The sequence below is a fragment of the Somniosus microcephalus genome, unplaced genomic scaffold (assembly GCF_052327205.1).
Source record: "Somniosus microcephalus isolate GS21.2 unplaced genomic scaffold, FLI_Smic_1.0 unresolved_chr1, whole genome shotgun sequence".
NCBI classification, from domain to species: Eukaryota; Metazoa; Chordata; class Chondrichthyes; order Squaliformes; family Somniosidae; genus Somniosus; species Somniosus microcephalus.
Genome location: NW_028225179.1, coordinates 48,445,717 through 48,467,289, shown reverse-complemented (window position 1 = coordinate 48,467,289; position 21,573 = coordinate 48,445,717). Strand labels below are relative to the sequence as shown.

Here is a 21,573-nt window from a genome sequence, read left to right as displayed (position 1 = left end):
ATTAGCATTTGGCACTTCATTCACCCTGCAGTACACCTCAATACGTTCCACATATGTCGCCCAATCTTTGACTTCATTGTCGAACGTAGAGATACTGCCACTCTTCGGCATCCTTGGTTGTGCATTAACTATCACCAATGGCGCCTCCCATGCTTCCCCTTCTTCTCCGCTGGCAAAAATGGCGTCTCCCGCGCTTTCCTTCCTTCCCGCGCTCGCCCGTCTTCTCCGCTGCGGCTTCTAAAAATGGCATCTCCCGCGCTCTTCCTTCTTCTCCGCGGCTCAATGGCGCCTCCCACGCTCTCCCTGCTTCTCCGCGGCTCAATGGCATCTCCCGCGCTCTCCCTGCTTCTCCGCGGCTCAATGGCGCCTCCCGCGCTCTCCCTGCTTCTCCGCAGCTCAATGGCGCCTCCCACGCTCTCCCTGCTTCTCCGCGGCTCAATGGCATCTCCCGCGCTCTCCCTGCTTCTCCGCGGCTCAATGGCGCCTCCCACGCTCTCCCTGCTTCTCCGCAGCTCAATGGCATCTCCCGCGCTCTCCCTGCTTCTCCGCGGCTCAATGGCGTCTCCCCTTGCTTCGCCCCGTGGACCCTGATCAGCCCGTGATCCCTGGCTGTGCTCTGCGCGTTCTTCTCTTGATATTTGTCGACGCCACTCAGTCTAGAACCCGGCTGTTTCTTACCCTCTCTCTCTCCGGTTTGCAGTATTTTTCCTCGACGCCGCTCGGTGATTAACCCCCGGCTGCGCCCTGCTCTCTTCACCCCCTTTCTTACCCATCGACGCTGCTCGGCTCTCTCTCTCTGCCGTCGGTCGGCTCCAGCCGCCGCTGCTCGGGAAGGGTCTGCTCTGGACCTGTCGTTGGTCTCTTACTGCTCGTTGTGGCTGGGGAACCAAGCCCGGCTCTCCACAGCCTCCCCAGCGAAGTTGGATCTCTGCCTGACTGCTGGGCGGTTGCTCGCGGTCGACGCCCGTGTTCCTGGACTCGACTATTTTTTTTTTATGTTGCAGGTAGATTCGCATCAATACTCGTCGCCACTGTTAGATCCGTGGTTTAGTGGATAAATAATTACACGGATGCTGTACATAAACAAATAACAGGTCTTTACTGGAGGAGGGTAATTTCTAGACTGGGGTACAGAGGCATGCGCACAGCTTATATACCGGTGTGGTTACTGCCGGTACTACAGTATACAAGAGCTGTAAAAAGTAGTTCTGACTTAAAGCACATACACTACAGTTACCCACCTTCTTGAACCGCTGCAGTCCGTGTGGTGAAGGTCCTCCCACTGTGCTGTTAGGGAGGGAGTTCCAGGATTTTGACCCAGCGACGATGAAGGAACGGCCAATATATTTCCAAGTCAGGATGGTGTGTGACTTGGAGGAGGAACTTGGAGGTGATGGTGTTCCCATGCGCCTGCTGCCCTTGTCCTTCTAGGTGGAAGAGGTCGCTGGTTTGGGAGGTGCTGCTGAAGAAGCCTTGGCGAGTTGCTGCAGTGCATCTTGTAGATGGTACACACTGCAGCCACGGTACACCGGTGGTGGAGGGAGTGAATGTTTAAGGTGGTGGATGGGGTGCCGATCAAGCGGGCTGCTTTGTCCTGGATGGTGTCGAGCTTCTTGAGTATTGTTGGAGCTCCCCTCATTTTCTGAGAGAGGGAGACTGAGAAAAACAGAGAGAGAGAAACAGAAAGGCAGAGAGTGAGGGGGAGAGAGACAGAGAATGGGATTGAGAGAGACAGACAAGACTTAGAAACATAGAAACATAGAAACATAGGAGCAGGAGTAGGCCATTCGGACCTTCGAGCCTGCTCCGCCATTCAATATGATCATGGCTGATCCTCTATCTCAATACCAAATTCCCGCTCTCTCCCCATACCCCTTGATGCCTCTTTGTGTCTAGCAATCTATCTATCTCCTTCTTAAATATATCCAGTGACTTGGCCTCCACGGCCTTCTGTGGTAAAGAATTCCACAGGTTCACCACCCTCAGTGAAGAAATTTCTCCTCATCTCAGTCCTAAATGTCCTACCCCGTATCCTGAGACTGTGACTCCTCATTCTAGACCCCCCCAGCCAGGGGGAGCATCCTCCCTGCATCCAGTCTGTCTAGCCCTGTCTGAATTCTATATGTTTCAATGAGATCCCCTCTCATTCTTCTAAACTCTAGTGAATACAGGCCTAGTCGACCCAATCTCTCCTCATACGACAGTCCTGCCATCCCAGGAATCAGTCTGGTGAACCTTCGCTGCACTCCCTCTATGGCAAGTATATCCTTTCTTAGGTAAGGAGACCAAAACTGGTCTCACCAAGCATCACTTGCATTTATATAGCGCCTTTCACGACCACCGGACGTCCCAAAGCGCTTTACAGCCAATGAAGTGTAGTCACTGTTGTAAAGCAGGACCAGTGACAAGGAGGGAGAGACAGCAGGACAGGTAGATAAGGTGGTTAAAAAGGCATATGGGATACTTGCCTTCATTAGCCGAGGCATAGAATATAAGAGCAGGGAGGTTATGATGGAGCTGTACAAAATGCTAGTTAGGCCACAGCTGGAATACAGTGTGCAGTTCTGGTCGGCACACTATAGGAGGGATGTGATTGCTTTGGAGAGGGTGCAGAGGAGATTCACCAGGATGTTACCTGGGCTGGAGCGCTTCAGCTATGAAGAGAGACTGGACAGGCTGGGGTTGTTTTCCTTAGAGCAGGGAAGGCTGAGGGGGGACCTGATTGAGGTGTACAAAATTATGAGGGGCATAGTGAAGAGATTGCAAAGTCTCTGAAGAATGGATTCAGTCAAGAATTATTTTTTGTGGGCTTTATGTGATTTTTCTGAGGGTATTTTCCCTGTTATGGAATCGCCCTGTGCAGATACGTGAAAGACTGGTTTTGTTAAAACTCCAGAGAACACATGGCAGTTGGCTGTGATAAAAGAACTCATCCAGTGTGTATGGGTCCGGCCGACAGTCCTGGAAAAAGGAAGGGGGCCATTGAAATTGATTAGAAAAACCACTCTAATATGCAAAGCACGTCTCACCTCCATCTCAGAAGAGAAGCAGAACAATGAACCCACTAGCTCACGCAGCAAAGACTGAAAGATATGTCCCAGACTTAGGGCCATTAACCAAATACGCGTGGGTCCGACGATGACCCATCGCTGATTAAGCACCGGAGTGCTTAGAATTTCTCCCAACACAAAGACCGAAAGATGTCCCAGACTTAGGGCCATTAACCCAATACACATGGGTCCGAGGATGACCCATCACAGATTTAGCACCAGAGTGCTCAGAAGCAAATGGATTTTTAAGATTGGTGGGAAAAGACAGGCAGACTGTTATAAATCTCATCATCATAAAGAAACGACTCATGAAATAATGCTGGACGGCCAGCTGGTGGCGCCGTCCAAGGAGTATAAATACTCGGGCGTGGGCCCAGCTAACCCAGGGACATTTTGTAAGACAGGAACTAGTGAAGTACAACTAGACCTCCATGTTCTGAAACAAGTTGATTAAAGCCTTACTTTATACTCAAACTAAGGCGCAGTGAGTTTTATTATGTCATAGACTATCTATAAAGACAGAGGGGGAAAAACTCAACCTCGCCGGCCAGACAGTGATCACATATTCTATTTTCTTTAGGTTGCCAGGATTTCTTGTATCTTCCTTTTTCAATTGCCAGTTGGTGGTCGCTTAGTCTGTATCTGGTGAGGGTCTGTCTCTGTTTTGTGTCTCTGATGGTCGAGAGATAGTCTGCCAGTTTATATTCTCTTTATAGGGCCCGGTAGCATTCTAATCTGCTTTGGCTTTTGGTTATTTTGTTCCAATGTTCCAGGTAGGTTTCTTTGCAATGTTTAATGATTTGGTTCACTCGGATTGGTGTTTGGAGAGCAGTGTTGGTCTGGGACTGGTCAGGGTCCGGCTGGGTAGGAGTACTTAGTTTCAGTAACAACTGACTCAGGGGACTCATTTCTGGGTTCAGCTCTTGGGTCTGTCTGTCTCTCTCTATGTCTCTCTCTCACTATCTCTCTCTCTCTCTTTCTCTGTCTCTCTTTCTACCTCTCTTTCTCTCTCTGTCTCTTTCTCTCACACTATGGCCTAGAAATTCGGTGGGCTGCGCCACCAGTTAGCGCCTAAAGAGGGCACTCAGTGGCTTTAGCGCCACTGGCCACGCCTCCTGCGATATTTTGCTGGGGCGCCAATGGTGGCATTAGCCTGTTGCGCTGCGCCACCACCGATGACGTCATCGGTGTGCGCAGCGCGCCGCTACCACCCCGATCGCAATATTTGGCAGCGACCGCCTCTGCAGTGCCGCTCGCTAATCGCGCCCGGTTCACGGGGCCTACCTGTGGCAGCAGTGGCGCAAATTCAGGTGGAGGTGCGGGGCGGCCATTTTTTTCGGCGGCCGTCTGCCAGCACCTCCGTCCCCGGCCTCCTGATCTCCCCCCGCGGCATTGCCGGCTGTTTTCCGAGACCCCGGCACTTCTCCTCGGTGCCGGGCTCTTTTGCCAGCACTCCCGATCTCCGATCGCGCTGGTGCAGGCCCCTCCCCCTTAAGGATGGGAGGAAGGCCTGCAGTACTGCAGCGCGCCGTGCCGCAGCGTGTGGCGCTGTGGCACGTTGTGTTGCGATATTCAGTTTCAGCGCCCTAAGAGGGACGCGGAGCGCCTCGAGCCTCGCCCCGTGTCCCACTCGGGGCACTCAAGCTGAATTTCCGGCGGTCGCTAATTCTCCAAACGCTGCGTTAAATCCGGCGCCCAGGCGAGCTTGGCGCCCCGTTTGCGGCTCCACCCAATTTCTCCCCCAGACTCTTTTGCACCATTCTCTCTCTCTCTCTCTTGCCTCCCTGCTCCAACAAGACAAGAAGTACCAGAGAAAGCCGACGAGCAGAGCGATCGAAAGCGGGTTAAGCGTAGTCTCTCAGAAGTGAAGTTTTTTTGGGCTATTCCGAGGGTGGGGGGAGCTTCGGTTGGTTTAGCCAAGCGAAGGGGTTTATGCAACTGGGTAATTCATTGGTAGGAGTGGAATTAGCATCCACCATAGCAACAAGGGAATTACTGCTTGTTCCAGTCCCCAGTTTTGTACTGTATGTACGTTGATTGTAATCTGGACTTTATTCTCCACAGGGATTGTGATTTCGTTTAGTAGTGCATGTTTTAGCCAGTGTATGTTAGACCAAATAAATACAAGTTTGATTTTTCACTGAAGCGTTCCTGTCCGTGACTTATTTCATTAACACTCTGAATAATAATTCCCGGGTATAGAACTGTCGTAAGGCGGGGGCGATTCAGACCGTCCATCTAGCAATTGGGCTAGGATCAAAAACCGTTTACATCTCCTGGCGACCAGCGGCAGGATCTGGGTTAAAGGACCTGGGTTAAAGGAGTGTAAAAAACGCCTACATCTCTTGGCGACCACGGCAGGACCAGGGTTAAAGGATCTGGGTTAAAGGCATGTAAAAACTGCCTACAATAGATAGGTTAGATAGAAAGGAACTTTTCCCCTTAGCAGAGGGGCCAATAACCAGTGGGCATAGTTTCAAGGTAAGGGGCAGGAGGTTTAGAGGTAATTTGAGGAAAAACTTTTTCATCCAGAGGGTGGTTGGAATCTGGAACTCACTGCCTGATAGGGTGGTAGAGGCAGGAACTCTCACAACATTCAAGAAGCATTTAGATGAGCACTTAAAACGCCATAGCATACAAGGCTACGGACCAAGTGCTGGAAAATAGGATTAGAATAGACAGGGCTTGATGGCCGGCGCGGACACGATGGGCCAAAGGGCCTCTTTCTGTGCTGTATAACTCTATGACTCTGTGACAGTGAAAGAGAGGGGAGAGACAGAGACAGAGAAAGAGCTGGCTGATCTGTACGTTAACCGCATCGTTTGCCCTTCACCGCCAGGTCATGGATGCCGCGGGGCCCTTGGAGCCGCTGGATCACCAGGCCAAGTTAATCGAAATCCTCTCTGCCCTGTTCAACAAGGAGGAGCTCAGTGACCTCCAACTGACCGTGAACATGAAGCTAACGCTGAACGCCCACTGCTTCATCTTGGCCGCGCGCAGCGACGTCTTCAAGGCCCTGTTGGACACCGAGAGCTGGTCGGACGCCAGAGGCCGGGTTGTCCACCTCACCGAGGATGAGGGCTGCCTGGCCTACTTCCCCGACTTCCTGAGGTACCTCTACAGCGGCAGCGTCACCCTCAGCACCGGGAGCGCGCTGCCCCTTCACGTTCTGTCGGAAAAGTACAACGTCCGGGAGCTGAGGGAAAGCTGCCAGCGGTTCATGTTGGCCAACGTGTCCGCCCGGGGCTCCTCCAACCATGCCATCACCTGGCACAAGTACGCCAAGCTGGCAGGCCTTGCCCAACTGGAAGAGGAATGCCTGAGGTTTATAAGCTGGAACATTGGCACTGTGATCAAGTCCCCAGACTGGACGTTGATGGAAGCCCAGCAGCTCTCTGCTCTCCTCCAAAGCTCCAACACTGTGGTGGAAGATGAAGTGGTCCTTTTCCAAGCCCTGGCGAGCTGGCTCTCCCTGCATCCCACCCACACCGAAGAAATGCTCGCCCACATTCGCTACCCCATGATACCTCCCGAGAAGCTGTTTGACCTGCAAGCCCCTGGAGGCCTGCCCGCGACCATCTCTTCCTACCTGCTCCGTGAGAGCCTGCTGGCCTACCAGGCTCACCTTCTGCCTGCGGAGGCCATTGGCCGGCGCCACGACATCACCACCATCCCTTTCACCATGAGGCTGTATACGTCGGGCAGTTTCAGCATGTCCTGGGACATCCCAGGTTACAAGGCGATGGCCAAAACTGCTCTTAATAAAACCCTATCCACCAAATTCTTCCACCTGAAAACTGAATGGAACCTCACCTATTCCCCGAAAGGGCAACGGATTGTAACACGGCAGAATTACAACCAGTATTACGGTATATATGATGATGTTGTGCAAGAGGACGACTTCTCAACACTTTCTGTCCACTTGAAAGGCTGCGACACAGCTGACAAGAACCACTCTCACAAGCTGAGCGTTCTGCTCTACCGGTGTGTCAATGGTGAGTGGTTTGTGTCTGACGTGAAAACCCTTGAGGTCCCACACACGGGGAACGCCAAGATAGACGACCTGATCCCCCTGTCGGAGCGGGACCAGTACGTCAGCGACGACACCATGAAGCTGCATCTCGTGGGTCTGACCATCTACGAGAAATGTTAGTGGGCGTGGCGAGGAGTGTTGCGGCCAATTCTTGGGCACCACACCTTCGAAAAGATGAAGGGGGCTTCAGTGACGTGGAGAGGCTGGAGAAGTAGGGCGTACGAACACACGCATTAGGAGCAGGAGTCGGCCTGTATCCGTAGTTCTCTTGCTGTTAAATCTCAGTTGTTTTACATTAAACATCTTTTGATTGATCGCCTGAGTTGACCTCAGTCTCTTGATAGGAATTAGACCATTCCTACACAGTAAACCACCTCTGAACTGCTTCCAACGCATTTACATCCTTCCTTAAATAAGGAGACCAATACTGTACACAGTACTCCAGATGTGGTCTCACCAATGCCCTGTATAACTGAAGCATAACCTCCCTACTTTTGTATTCAATTCCCCTCGATAACATTTGATTTGTTTTCCTAATTACTTGCTGTACCTGCGGACCAACCTTTTGCTCTCCTTGGAGCAGAGACGGTTAAGGGGAGATTTGATGCAGGGGTTCAAGATCACGGAGGGTTTTGTTAGAGTGAATAAGGAGAAACAGAAAGTCCAGAGGACACAGATTTAAGATAATCGACCAGAGGGGGAGATGAGGAGAACTTTTGTTACGCAGCGAGTTGCTGTGATCTGGAATGCGCTGCCTGAAAGGGCGGTGGAAGCAGATTCAATAGTGTCTTTCTAAAGGGAATTGGCAAATTGTTGAAAAGGAAAAAATTGCAGGGCTATGGGGAAAGAGCAGGGGAGCGTGTGTCTAATTGGAGAGCTCGGCCAAAGAGCCGGCACAGGCACGATGGGCCGAATGGTCTCCAGAGCTGTATCAGTCCATGATTCTATGATTCACTAAGTCTCTCCACATAACTGAAGTGCCTCATCCCTGGGACCATCGTAGTGTGGTGCCCAGAATTGGATACAATAAATGGCTAAAAAAAGCATAAGGGATCCTGGGCTTCATAAACAGAGGCACAGAGTACAAAAGTGTGGAAATTATGATGAACATTTATAAAACACCGATTCAGCCTCAACTTGAGTATTGTGTCCAATTCTGGGCACTGCATTTTAGGAAGGATGTGAAGGCCTTAGAGAGGGTGCAGAAAAGATTGACCAGAATGGTTCCAGGGCTGAGGGGCTTCAGTTACGTGGATTGACTGGAGAAGCTGGGGTTGTTCTCCTTGGAGCAGAGAAGGTTGAGAGGAGATTTGATAGAGGTGTTCAAATTCGTGAGGGGTCTGGACAGGTTAGATAGAGAGGAACTGGTCCCATTGGTGGAAGTGTCGAGAACCAGAGGACACAGGTTTAAGGTGATTGGCAGAAGACCCAAAGGTGACATGAGGAAAAACTTTTTTACACAGCGAGTGGTTAGGATCTGGAATTCACTGCCTGAGAGGGTGGTGGAGGCAGACTCAATCATGGCTTTCAAAAGGGAGTTGGATAAGTACCTGAAGGGAAAAGATTGGCAGGGCTACGGGGAAAGGGCGGGGGAGCGGGACTAGTTGAGGTGCTCTTGCAGAGAGCCAGCACGGGCTCGACGGGCCGAATGGCCTCCTTCCACACTGTAACCATTCTACGATTGGGGAATTTCTGCCGCCCTTGGGACATCACCGGCTATAAGGCGATAAATGAAACTGCTCTCAGTAGATCCCGATCTACCTGAAGACCGAATGCAATGTCACCTGATGGACCTTTGGACATGACCTGGGTTAGCCGCTGCCGAATAGAATTTGTTAAAACTGACTGTTTGAGAGAGGCATGCTGGGAAGCTTGGCCGAACTCCAAAAGCGTTCTGCCGGCTGTCTGGAATGCTACGGATAAGGAGGCCTCGAGCGACAGTGGGGAAAGCAGTGTAAACACCAGGTGCTGCTGGGTAGCATCTGTCTGTGTGACAATGGGAGAGAGAAAGAAACATTACTGAGAGGGATTACAATTGTCAGGAAGAATGGTCAAAGAGGCAGTCCACCAGACTGACCAGGGCTCCTTGCATGAGGCAGTTCAGGCTTGGGCTGATAAATGGCAGGTAACATTCGCACCACACAAGTGTCAGGCAATGACTATCTCCAACAAGTGAGAGTCTAGCCACCTCCCCATGACATTCAATGGCATTACCATCGCTGAATCCCCCACCATCAACATCCTGGGGGTCACCATTGCCCAGAAACTTAACTGGACCAGCCACATAAATACTGTGGCAACAAGAGCAGGTCAGAGGCTGGGTATTCAGCGGCGAGTGTCTCACCTCCTGACTCCCCAAAGCCTTTCTACCATCTGCAAGGCACAAGTAAGGAGTGTGATGGAATACTCTCCACTTGCCTGGATGAGTGCAGCTCCAACCACACTCAAGAAGCTCGACACCATTCAAGACAAAGCAGCCCGCTTGCTTGGCACCCCATCCACCACCTTAAACATTCACTCCCTCCACCACCGGTGCACCGTGGCTGCAGTGTGTACCATCTACAAGATGCACTGCAGCAACTCACCAAGGCTTCTTCGGCAGCACCTCCCAAACCCGCGACCTCTTCCACCTAGAAGGACAAGGGCAGCAGGCGCATGGGAGCACCACCACCTCCACGTTCCCCTCCAAGTCACACACCATCCTGACTTAGAAGTATATCGCCGATCCTTTATCGTCGCTGGGTCAAAATCCTGGCACTCCCTCCCTAACAGCACTGTGGGAGGACCTTCACCACACGGACTGCAGCGGTTCAAGAAGGCGGCTCACCACCACCTTCTCAAGGGCAATTAGGGATGGGCAATAAATGCTGGCCTTGCCAGTGATGCCCACATCACATAAACGAATTAATAAAAAGTGCGGAGGAACGCGACTACAATAACATATATTTATATAGCTCCTTTACCTAGGATTACACAGGATATGCAGCACAGAAACAGGCCATTCGGCCCAACCAGTCCATGCCAGTGTTTATGCTCCACTCGAGCCTCCTCCCGTCTTTCCTCGTCAAACTCTATCAGCATAACTCTCTATTCCCTTCTCCCTCATATGCTTGTCTAGCCTCCCCTTAAATGCATCGATACTATTCACTTCAACCACTCCCTGTGGCAGCGAGTTCCACATTCTCACCACTCTCTGGGGAAAGAAGGTTCTCCTGAATTCCCTATTGGATTTCTTGGTGACTATCTTATATTGATGGCCTCTAGTTCCTCTAGTTATGCTCTTCCCCACAAGTGGAAACATTCTCTCTGTTTCCACTCTATCAAAACCTTTCACCACTTTAAAGACCTCGATTAGGTCACCCCTCAGCCTTCTTTTTTCAAGAGAAGAGACCCAGCCTGTTCATCCTTTCCTGATATGTTACCCTCGCATTTCTGGTATCATCCTTGTAAATCTTCTCTGCACCCTCTCCAGTGCCTCGATATCCTTTTTATAATATGGTGACCAGAACTGTACGCAGTACTCCAAGTGTGGTCTAACCAAGGTTCGATACAGGTTTAGCATAACTTCACTACTTTTCAATTCTATACCTCCAGAAATAAACCCTAGTGACGTAAGAAAACTACTAGGCCTTGGTCCGAGTATTAAACAAGGCTTTAATCAACTGTTTTTCGATGTGGAGATCTAGTTGTGTCCTTCACTAGTTCCTGTTAAAGAATGTCCTGAGCAAGCTGGGTCCATGCCCGAGTATTTATACACTCCCTGGACAGCGCCACCAGCAGGCCGCCCAGTATTATTTCATAAGTCATTTCCCATGATTGACAAGATTCATGTCACCTAGTGCTTGGTTTGCTTTCTTTAATCGCCTTGTTAACCTGTGTCGCTACTTTTAATGATTTGTGTATTAGTACTCCGAGATCCCTTTGTTCCTCTACCCCACCTAGACTCGCACCCTCCAAGTGATAAGTGACCTCCCTATTCTTCCTACCAAAATGTAATACCTCACATTTATCTGTGTTGACTTCATTTGCCAATTTTATGCCCATTCTATGAGTTTATTAATGTCCTCCTGTAACTTGTTGGAGTCCGCCTCAGTATTGACGATCCACCCCTAATTTGGTATCATCCGCAAAATTAGAAATTGTGTTTTTGATTCCAAAGTCTAAATCGTTAATGTAAATTGTGTACAACAGTGGCCCCAGCACTGATCCTGTGGAACACCACTACCCACCTTCTGCCACTCTGAATAGCTTCCCTTTACCCCTACTCTCTGCTTTCCAGTGCTGAAACCCTCATCCATGCCTTTGTTACCTCCAGACTTGACTATTCCAACGCACTCCTGGCTGGCCTCCCACATTCCACCCTACGTAAACTTGAGGTCATCCAAAACTCGGCTGCCCGTGTCCTAACTCGCACCAAGTCCCGTTCACCCATCACCCCTGAGCTCGCTCACCTACATTGGCAACGCCTCGATTTTAAAATTCTCATCCATCTTTTCAAATCCCTCCATGGCCTCGCTCCTCCCTATCCCTGTAATCTCCTCCAGCCCCACAACCCCCCGAGATATCTGCGCTCCTCTAATTCTGCCCTGTTGAGCTTCCCTGATTACAGTCGCTCAACCATTGGTGGCCGTGCCTTCTGTTGCCTAGGCCCTAAGCTCTGGAATTCCCTGCCTAAACCTCTCTGCCTCGCTACCTCTCTCTCCTCCTTTAAGTTGCTCCTTAAAACCTACCTCTTTGACCTAGCTTTTGGCCATCTGCCCTAATTTCTCCTTATGGGGCTCGGTGTCAATTTTTTTGTCTTCTAATGCTCCTGTGAAGCGCCTTGGGATGTTTTACTACATTAATGGTGCTAGTTGTTCTTCTTCTGTCCTGAAGCCAGCCAGCAATCTATTCTGCTACTTGTCCCCTGACTCCGCATTCACTGACCTTGTCCATTAGTCTATTATGCGGTACCTTATCGAGGGCCTTTTGAAAAACGAGTTAAATTACATTACATCTACTGCCTTTAACGCTAGTAAAACATCCCAAGGCTTCACAGGAGAGTCAATCAGACAAAATTTGACACGAGCCACGTAAGGAGATATTGGGCCGTATTTTCCGATCGGAGGCTTCCTGCGTGCGGAGGCCTCAAATCTGGAAAAAATCTACGAACTTACCTGAGGGCTCCCGAAGTCCGGATATTTCCCCGCCTGGGCCTCTCATAGAAACATAGAAAAATAGGAGCAGGAGTAGGCCATTCGGCCCTTCGATATGATCATGGCTGATCCTCTATCTCAATACTATATTCCCGCTCTCTCCCCATACCCCTTGATGCCTTGTGTCTAGAAATCTATCTATCTCCTTCTTAAATATATTCAGTGACGTGGCCTCCACAGCCTTCTGTGGTAGAGAATTCCACAGATTCACCAACCTCTGAGTGAAGACATTTCTCCTCATCTCAGTTCTAAATGTCCTACCCCGTATCCTGAGACTGTGACCCCTCGTTCTAGACCCCCCCAGCCAGGGGAAACATCCTCCCTGCATCCAGTCTGTCTAGCCCTGTCAGAATTTTATACGTTTCAATGAGATCCCCTCTCATTCTTCTAAACTCTAGTGAATACAGGCCCAGTCGACCCAATCTCTCCTCATATGACAGTCCTGACATCCCAGGAATCAGTCTGGTGAACCTTCGCTGCACTCCCTCTATGGCAAGTATATCCTTTCTTAGGTAAGGAGACCAAAACTGCTCACAGTACTCCAGGTGTGGTCTCACCAAGGCCCTGTATAACTGTAGTAAGACATCCTTGCTCCTGTACTCAAATCCTCTTGCAATGAAGGCCAACATACCATTGGCCTTCCTAGCTGCTTGCTGCACCTGCATGTTTGCTTTCAGTGACTGGTGCATAGTGACTGCTCTCCAAACTCAAAATGCGCAGGGCCCACATACCCCAGGGGCGCAGACAGTTCGTAAGCATTCCTGGGATCACGTGGGCCATGGGGAGCCATTAGGAGAAGGGAATCTCCCTTCATCCACTCGACAGATAGACCTGTCAAATATATGAATGGAGATCACCCCAAAAACACTAAAAAATTTAATACTTTTTTTTTTTAATCACATTTTTAAAATGAGTTGAAATTACAATAAATTAAATATTTTAAACAAAAATTAAATTTTTTGAAAAAAGTGTTTTACGGGGCTAAAAATAAACTTATCTTTTATAAGAGTATTTTTAAATTATAAATGAGTGAAAATTTTTTTTAACTTTTTTAAACTCTTATGCTGGTAACAGCAGGCCTTACCAGGCGTAAGAATTGTAAGGGTTTTCTGCGGGTGGAGGTTGTCCAGAAAGTGGAACTCTCCCCCCGCAGAGGCCCTTCTCCAGGACAGGCGTCCGATCTGTCAAGAGCATTCCTAAATGGCCGGCCCTTTATTCTGGAACTTTGACCCATGGTTCTGGACTCCACAGCCAGGGTAAACTGCCTCTCAGCATCTGCCCAGTCAAGCCCAGAAAGAATTTATATGTTCTTCCTTCAAGAGCATTCCTGACAGATCGGAAATGCCGATTTTCAGCGCGTGCGCTTGGCGTGCCTGAAACCGGCCAGTTCCGATGCCCCTGCGGGTGTGTACACAGCTCGTACCCACCCGTAGGGATCGGAATATCCGGCCCAATAGGACAGGTGACCCAAAGCTCAGCTAAAAAGGTAGGTTTTAAAGAGCGTCTTAGAGGCGAACATAAGAAATAAGAAATAGGAGCAGGATTTGGCCATGCGGCCCTCGAGCCTGCTCCGCCATTCAATAAGATCATGGCTGATCCTCTACCTCAACTGAAACTTCCCGACCTAGCCCCGTATCTCTCGATTCCTGTAATGTCCAAATCCATCTGGGTTAGGAATGTACTCAACGACTGAACAGCCTCAGCCTTCTGCGGTAGAGAATTCCAAAGATTCACAACCCTTAGAATGAAGACATTTCTCCTCATCTCAGTCCTAAATGGCCGGCCCCTTATTCTGAAACTTTGACCCCTAGTTCTGGACTCCACAGCCAGGGTAAACTGCCTCTCAGCATCCGCCCAGTCAAGCCCTGAAAGAATTTATATGTTCTTCCTTCGTACAGTGTGCTGATTTCATTTCACCACAGAAAACAATGTTTAACAGTGTAGTGGTTCGTATAAATCGCCACTATATAAAAGAGTTTAGCTTCGACGAACTATAAATAAGTTGTTTATTTACCAAAACAGGATAATACAGCAGGTAAGGTAGCAGGTAAGATGGCTGACTGCAACAGCACCATATTGTAGATCACAGGATAATTACAGCAGGTAAGGTAGCTGACTGCAGGAACACCATGTTGTAGGTCTTACGGTAGGTAAGATAGCAGGTAAGATGGCTGACTGCAGGAGCACCATGTTGAAGACCTTGTCCCAGCGGGGACTCCACAAGGACTGCATTCCCAGTCCCGTGGAGAGCGTGTGGGGAGCCTCATTACCTCCTCACACTCGGCTCTATATTCCCGACGTCACGTGACCGCGTCATGACGTCAGCACGTTCACGTGCGCTTAGACGGTCACATGACCTGCGCCGTTGCTTCGTACATCTCCCTGGTACAAAGGCTGGCTTTGAGACCAGGGTTGTAAGGCTGCGGTACTTGCCGCGGGAGTGGAGGATCGCTTCCCTCCCGCCTGCTGACCGATGCGGCCGAAGTCGCGGTAGGCCGGGCTATGCCGGCGGCCGTCTTGGAAGCCCGAATCGGGCCGGCGGCCAATGCGCATGCGTCACGTGATGCATGACGTCAGCGCGTTAGGTCGGCGGCTGACGCGCATACGTTACGTGATGCGTGACGTCAGCGCATTAGGTCGCCTCTTAAAGGGGCAACGGACCAACAGGTAAGTTAAAGGGGCAACGGCCCAAACTGGTAAGTTACAAATAAGTTAATTAAGTACATACAGTTAGGTAAGTTATACATACATAAATAAGTTAAAGGGAATTATGTAACTCAATGTAAAGGACAACTGTTGGGACCGCCACAACAGGATGGACACACAGCAGGAAATACAATGCAGCCGCAGATTTATTCTCCAACCGCTTTCTGAGACTCGCACGCGGCCGTAAAAAGGGGGGAAAAAGCAGCACACGAGAGAAAGGGCGATTTGAATCCTAAATAACAACAGAAAATGCTGGAAAAAACTCAGCAGGCCAGGGCAACATCCGTGGAGAGAGAAACAGAGTTAACGTTTCAGGTCGAAACCCTTCGTCAGGACTGAGAAAAAAGCCGGAAATGAAACAGATTAAGGAGCAAGTTTGGGGGCTGGGAAATGGGGGAGGGGATGAAAGAACAAAAGGGAAGGTCTGGGAGGGGTGAGGAGATATTAAGAGATATTCAAGGCGAGACGAGACGGTAATAGGACAGGTAAAGAGACAAACAATGGCTCTGGATGAAGTGTGAAATGCGCTGGCAGAGTGAGAGACAGTTGCCATGTGGGAGAGAGAAAATAGGAAAAGGCACAAACCAAAAGTGTGGATAAAAAATATAAAAATATGATGGGGGCGGAGGTTATGATCTGAAATTGTTGAACTCGATATTGAGTCTGGAACGGAGAAGTAGAGAGGCCGAGAGGTTTAGGGAGGGAATTCCAGAGCTTAGGGCCCAGGCGGCTGAAGGCACGGCCAGAGGAAGTGGGTGGAATATTAACCTCTCGCCATGTCGGATATGGTACAGTAGCACAGTGGTAATGTCATTGGGCTAATAATCCAGAGCACCTGTTATAAGGAGATAGGAGATCAAATCCTACCACAGGCAGATGGGGAATATAAATTCAATTAAATAAATCTGGAATTAAAAACCAGTATCAGTAATGGTGACTATCAAACTACCAGATTGTTGCAAAAAACCCATTTGGTTCACTAATGTCGTTCAGGGAAGGGAAATCTGCTGTCCTTACCTGGTCTGGCCTATATGTGACTCCTGACCCACAACAATGTGGTTGACACTTAACTGCCCTCTTGAAGGGATAATTACTAGTCCTAGCCCCTTTAGGGCTACCCTGGATCAGGCATGTTCCTCAGATGTTCACCTTCAACTAAAGTTTGAGGTAGCCGAATCCTAAAGACGCTTAATTGGGTCTAAAGGTCCGGATATCTCTCCCTAAAGGGAAGGAACAACTTGAAAATGTTACCATCCTCCAGATAGCGCTTTTAATAAGTTTAGCTAGACTGTAGCGTTCCGGATATTATGAGGGTCTGGAAAACTCCCCCAGAATTCTGCAACTCCTCACCAAAGAGTGTACAGAGATTGAATTCGCGAGTTTGATACACAAGTCTTAGGTGAGACAATTCTAAAAATATATAGATTTATTAAAGAACTGACATGCTGCAGCTTACAGTTGGTGAGTCAATCGCAACATTAACAGTTCCAAAAAGAGAAAGCTTACAATCTTATTATCAGAGAACCTACTCTCAAATATTAACTTCGCTACAGTTTTACAGTTCTTAAAGTTCTATTCAGGATATCCACCAAAATCAAATACCTTTGATCCCGGAGGTACAAAGAGTTGGAGACTTACAGAGCCGCCTCTGAAGCCGAGAATCGCTTTGCCCCTTTAAAGCGAGTCTACTATCCCATTTGAGAGTTCAATATATATACCCTTTTCCAGTGGTATTTCCTTTAAGGTTTTCTGCTGATGTAAGCTAATTATCTCTAGTCATTTTTCTGCTAACCCCTGCAATTCGTACAGTCACCTCAGCTGGTAGCATTACAGAATTATGTCTCTTCTCTAGGTGTTCTAAGTTTACCATAAAAAACGGTGTTATGGCAGGTGTGTTTTTTACTTGATGTCATTTTTACGAAGGCAGATGTTTCTTACTTTTATGTGCTTCTTTACGAAGTGTAAATTAGAACACCTTGTACAGGGTGAACCATTGTTTCATTCCAAAAGTTTCAGCCTTTAACCTTAGTACTGAGGGAGCGCTGCACTGTCGGAGGGGCAGTACTGAGGGAGGGCTGCACTGTCGGAGAGGCAGTGTTGAGGGAGCGCTGCACTGTTGGAGGGGCAATACTGAGGGAGCGGTGCACTGTCGGAGGGGCAGTACTGAGGGAGCGCTGCACTGTCGGAGGGGCAGTACTGAGGGAGCGCTGCACTGTCGGAGGTGCAGTACTGAGGGAGTGCCGCACTGTCGGAGGGGCAGTACTGAGGGAGCGCTGCACTGTCGGAGGGTCAGTACTGAGGGAGCTCTGCACTGTCGGAGGGGCAGTACTGAGGGAGCGCTGCACTGTCGGAGGTGCAGTACTGAGGGAGTGCCGCACTGTCGGAGGGGCAGTACTGAGGGAGCGCTGCACTGTCGGAGGGTCAGTACTGAGGGAGCTCTGCACTGTCAGAGGGGCAGTACTGAGGGAGCGCTGCACTGTCGGAGGGGCAGTACTGAGGGAGCGCTGCACTGGCGGAGGGGCAGTACTGAGGGAGCTCTGCACTGTCGGAGGGGCAGTACTGAGAGAGTGCTGCACTGTCGGAGGGGCAGTACTGAGGGAGCCCTGCACTGTCGGAGGGGCAGTACTGAGGGAGCGCTGCATTGTCGGAGGGACAGTACTGAGGGAGCTCTGCACTGTCAGAGGGGCAGTACTGAGGGAGCTCTGCACTGTCAGAGGGGCAGTACTGAGGGAGCTCTGCACTGTCGGAGGGGCAGTACTGAGCTCCGCTGCACTGGCGGAGGGGCAGTACTGAGGGAGCGCTGCACTGGCGGAGGGGCAGTACTGAGGGAGCTCTGCACTGTCGGAGGGGCAGTACTGTGGGAGCGCTGCACTGTCGGAGGGCCAGTGCTGAGGGAGCGCTGCACTGTCAGCGGGGCAGTACTGAGGGAGCGCTGCACTGTCGGAGGGGCTGTACTGAGGGAGCGCTGCACTGTCGGAGGGACAGTACTGAGGGAGCGCTGCACTGTCGGAGGGGCTGTACTGAGGGAGCTCTGCACTGTCGGAGGTGCTGTCTTTCGGTTGAGACGTTAAACCGAGGTCCCTTCTGCCCTCTCATGTGGATGTGAAATATTCCACGACCACTATTTTGAAGAAGAGCAGGGGAGATCTCCCCAGTGCGCTGGGCTGAGGATTATCCCTCGACCAATATCTAAAACAGATGATCTGGTCATTATCACATGGCTGTTTGTGGGAGCTTGCTGTGCGCAAATCGTCTGCCCCTCTCCCCACATCACAACAGTAACTCCCCTTCAAAAAGTTCTCATTGGCTGTGATGCGCTTTGGGACATCCTGAGATGGTGAAAGGCGCGATATTTCTTTCACCTGAAGTCTACATGTGATCTTTCCTCGGAACTTGTTCAACCACCTCTTGCCGAGATATCTCGGGATTCGCTCTGATTCGTCTCCTTGGCAACTCAGAGAGACGCTCGCAGCCTTCAGTCTGTCCGGCATCTCCATCTCCAGCAGAGGGAGCTGGTGTCCCACTGAACTTTGCTCGCACAAGCTGGACTTACATTGCCAACACTGTCGATCTCGGGTTCACGGGACAGGACACATCGTCAAGGAAGCTTTCTTGATTGGTCACCTTCTGAGACCCGGTTTCAGCATGTTTACTGGAGACTACACCGTGAATTGGTTACACTTATACAGCGATGTTACTGGTTAGGCCTCAGCTGGAGTATTGTCTCCAGTTCTTGGGCACCACACTTGAGGAAGGATGTCAAGGCCTCGGAGAGGGTGCAGAGGAGATTGACCAGAATGGTACCAGGGATGAGGGACTTCAGTTATGTGGAGAGACTGGAGAAGCTGGGGTTGTTCTCCTTAGAGCAGAGAAGGTTAAGGGGAGATTGACCAGAATGGTACCAGGGGATGAGGGACTTCAGTGATGTGGAGAGACTGGAGAAGCTGGGATTGTTCTCCTTAGAGCAGAGAAGGTTAAGGGGAGATTGACCAGAATGGTACCAGGGGATGAGGGACTTCAGTGATGTGGAGAGACTGGAGAAGCTGGGGTTGTTCTCCTTAGAGCAGAGAAGGTTATGGGGAGATTGACCAGAATGGTACCAGGGATGAGGGACTTCAGTGATGTGGAGAGACTGGAGAAGCTGGGATTGTTCTCCTTAGAGCAGAGAAGGTGAAGGGGAGATTGACCAGAATGGTACCAGGGATGAGGGACTTCAGTCATGTGGAGAGACTGGAGAAGCTGGGATTGTTCTCCTTAGGGCGGAGAAGGTTAAGGGGAGATTTAATAGGGGTGTACATAATTACGAACTCATTTTTAATGTGGAAGCAAGTCATCCCCGGTTCCGAGGGACTGTCTAAGAAGGAGAAGAACATAATAACAAGGGATTTCGATAGAATCAATGAGAAGAAACTGTGTCCAGTGGCAGGAGGGTCGGTAACCAGAAGAACCAGAGGTGAGAAGAGAAACACTTTACGCAGCGAGTTGTTGTGATCTGGAATGTGCTGCCTGAAAGGGCGGTGGAAGCTGATTCAATCGTAACTTTCAAAAGGTGAAATGGATAAATACTTGAAGCCAGGTATTGGCAGGGCTATGTAGAAGGAGCAGGGGAGTGGGACTAAGTGGATTGCTCTTTCAAAGAGCCGGCACAGGCACGATGGGCCGAATGGCCTCCTTCTGTGCTGTGTGATTCTATGATCTTGTGATACCAGAAGCAGTTGAATCATCGAATCATAGAAAGTTACAGCACGGGAAGAGGCCATTTCGGCCCATCATGTCCGCGCCGGCCAACAAGGAGCTATCCAGCCTAATCCCACTTCCCAGCTCTTGGTCCGTAGCCCTGCAGGTTAGAGCATCCCAAGGGCACATCCAAGTACTTTTTAAATGTGGTTAGGGTTCCTGCATCGACCGCCCTCTCAGGCAGTGAGTTCCAGACCCCCACAACCCTCTGGGTGAAGAAATTTCCTCTCAAATTCCCCCTAAACCTTCCACCAATTACTTTAAAACTGTGCCCCCCTTGGTTTTTGACCCCTCTGCTAAGGGGTCAAAGGCCAAGTCCGTATCCCATGTGTACAATGGACGTTCAGCAGGTTTTGACTCAGAGTCGAATCGTTACTTGTACTCTGAATCAAGGCCGCAGCAGAAAAGCAAACACAACGGGCTGGTGAGCCAAGTGGTGTTGACAATTTGTTTGGCGGAGCATGTAAGTTCGCAGATGACACGAAATTTGGTGGAGTGGTAAATAGCGAGGAGGGAAGCCTCAGGCTACAGGACGATATGGACGGGTTGGTCAGATGGGCAGAACAGTGGCAAATGGAATTTAACCCTGAAAAGTGTGAGGTGATGCATTTTGGGAGGACTAACAAGGCAAGGGAATACACAATGAATGGTCGGACCTTAGGAAGGACAGAGGATCAGAGGGACCTTGGTGTGCATGTACATACATCCCTGAAGGCAGCAGGACAGGTAGATAAGGTGGTTAAGAAGGCATATGGGATACTTGCCTTCATTAGCCGAGGCATAGAATATAAGAGCAGGGAGGTTATGATGGAGCTGTACAAAACGCTAGTTAGGCCACAGCTGGAATACTGTGTGCAGTTCTGGTCGCCACACTATAGGAAGGATGTGATTGCATTGGAGAGGGTGCAGAGGAGATTCACCAGGATGTTACCTGGGCTGGAGCGCTTCAGCTATGAGGAGAGACTGGACAGGCTGGGGTTGTTTTCCTTCGAGCAGAGAAGGCTGAGGGGGGACCTGATTGAGGTGTACAAAATTATGAGGGGCATAGATAGGGTAGATAGAAAGGAACGTTTCCCCTTAGTAGAGGGGTCAATAACCAGGGGGCATAGTTTCAAGGTAAGGGGCAGGAGGTTTAGAGGAGATTTGAGGAAAAACATTTTCACCCAGAGGGTGGTTGGAATCTGGAACTCACTGCCTGAAAGGGTGGTAGAGGCAGGAACCCTCACAACATTCAAGAAGCATTTAGATGAGCACTTGAAACCCCATAGCATACAAGTCTATGGACCAAATGCTGGAAAATGGGATTAGAATAGACAGGGCCTGATGGCCGGCGCGGACAAAAATGTGATTTTGCATCGTAACTTCGGTACATTTTTGTGCGTGCGGACTGGTGGACGAGCGCACACAGTCGCGAGGTAAGTTTGTGTGCGGACTGGTGGACGAGCGCACACAGTCGCGAGATAAGTTTGTGTGTGCGGACTGGTGGACGAGCGCACACACGCCAACTTGTAAGCCTTTCTCTTACTACTGTTCAGACTTTGAGAATTAGGAATAAGCGTAACAATGACAGACAAGTATGCGCTCAATAAAATTGGTCTTTATTCACACTGCAGTTCAACATTCAAATGTACATCGCAATCAATATACAGCCAATTTACCCGTACATAACAGTACTCCCCAGCAACTTACACACTACACCCTGCCGATTTATATCCCAAGTCAACCACACATAAAAGTACTCTTTAACAATATCTATGCTTTATGTCTGACTTTTATACATATACTCCTTTATCTCTGGGTGATCAGTCCAGAGAAGTTGTAAGCCGAAAACATAGACGGGCCTGCTTTCTTT

The 21,573-nt window shown here is 49.8% G+C and overlaps 1 protein-coding gene and 1 long non-coding RNA gene across 2 annotated transcripts in view; one reads left to right on the top strand and one right to left on the bottom strand.

Annotated features, from left to right (window-relative positions):
* Positions 1-1,080: 1,080 nt before the first annotated feature.
* LOC147094916 (uncharacterized) overlaps positions 1,081-21,573 on the bottom strand; it is a 231,430-nt gene continuing 210,937 nt past the window's right edge. The window contains exon 2 of the long non-coding RNA XR_015074761.1: positions 1,081-1,656. This is a non-coding gene — a long non-coding RNA (uncharacterized LOC147094916). The remainder of the gene's footprint in view (positions 1,657-21,573) is intronic.
* On the top strand, positions 5,729-7,398 carry LOC147094918 (BTB/POZ domain-containing protein 17-like). The gene has a single exon (XM_085973946.1). The coding sequence runs from the start codon at positions 5,893-5,895 to the stop codon at positions 7,201-7,203; it is 1,311 nt and encodes a 436-aa protein (XP_085830072.1). The 5' UTR covers positions 5,729-5,892; the 3' UTR covers positions 7,204-7,398.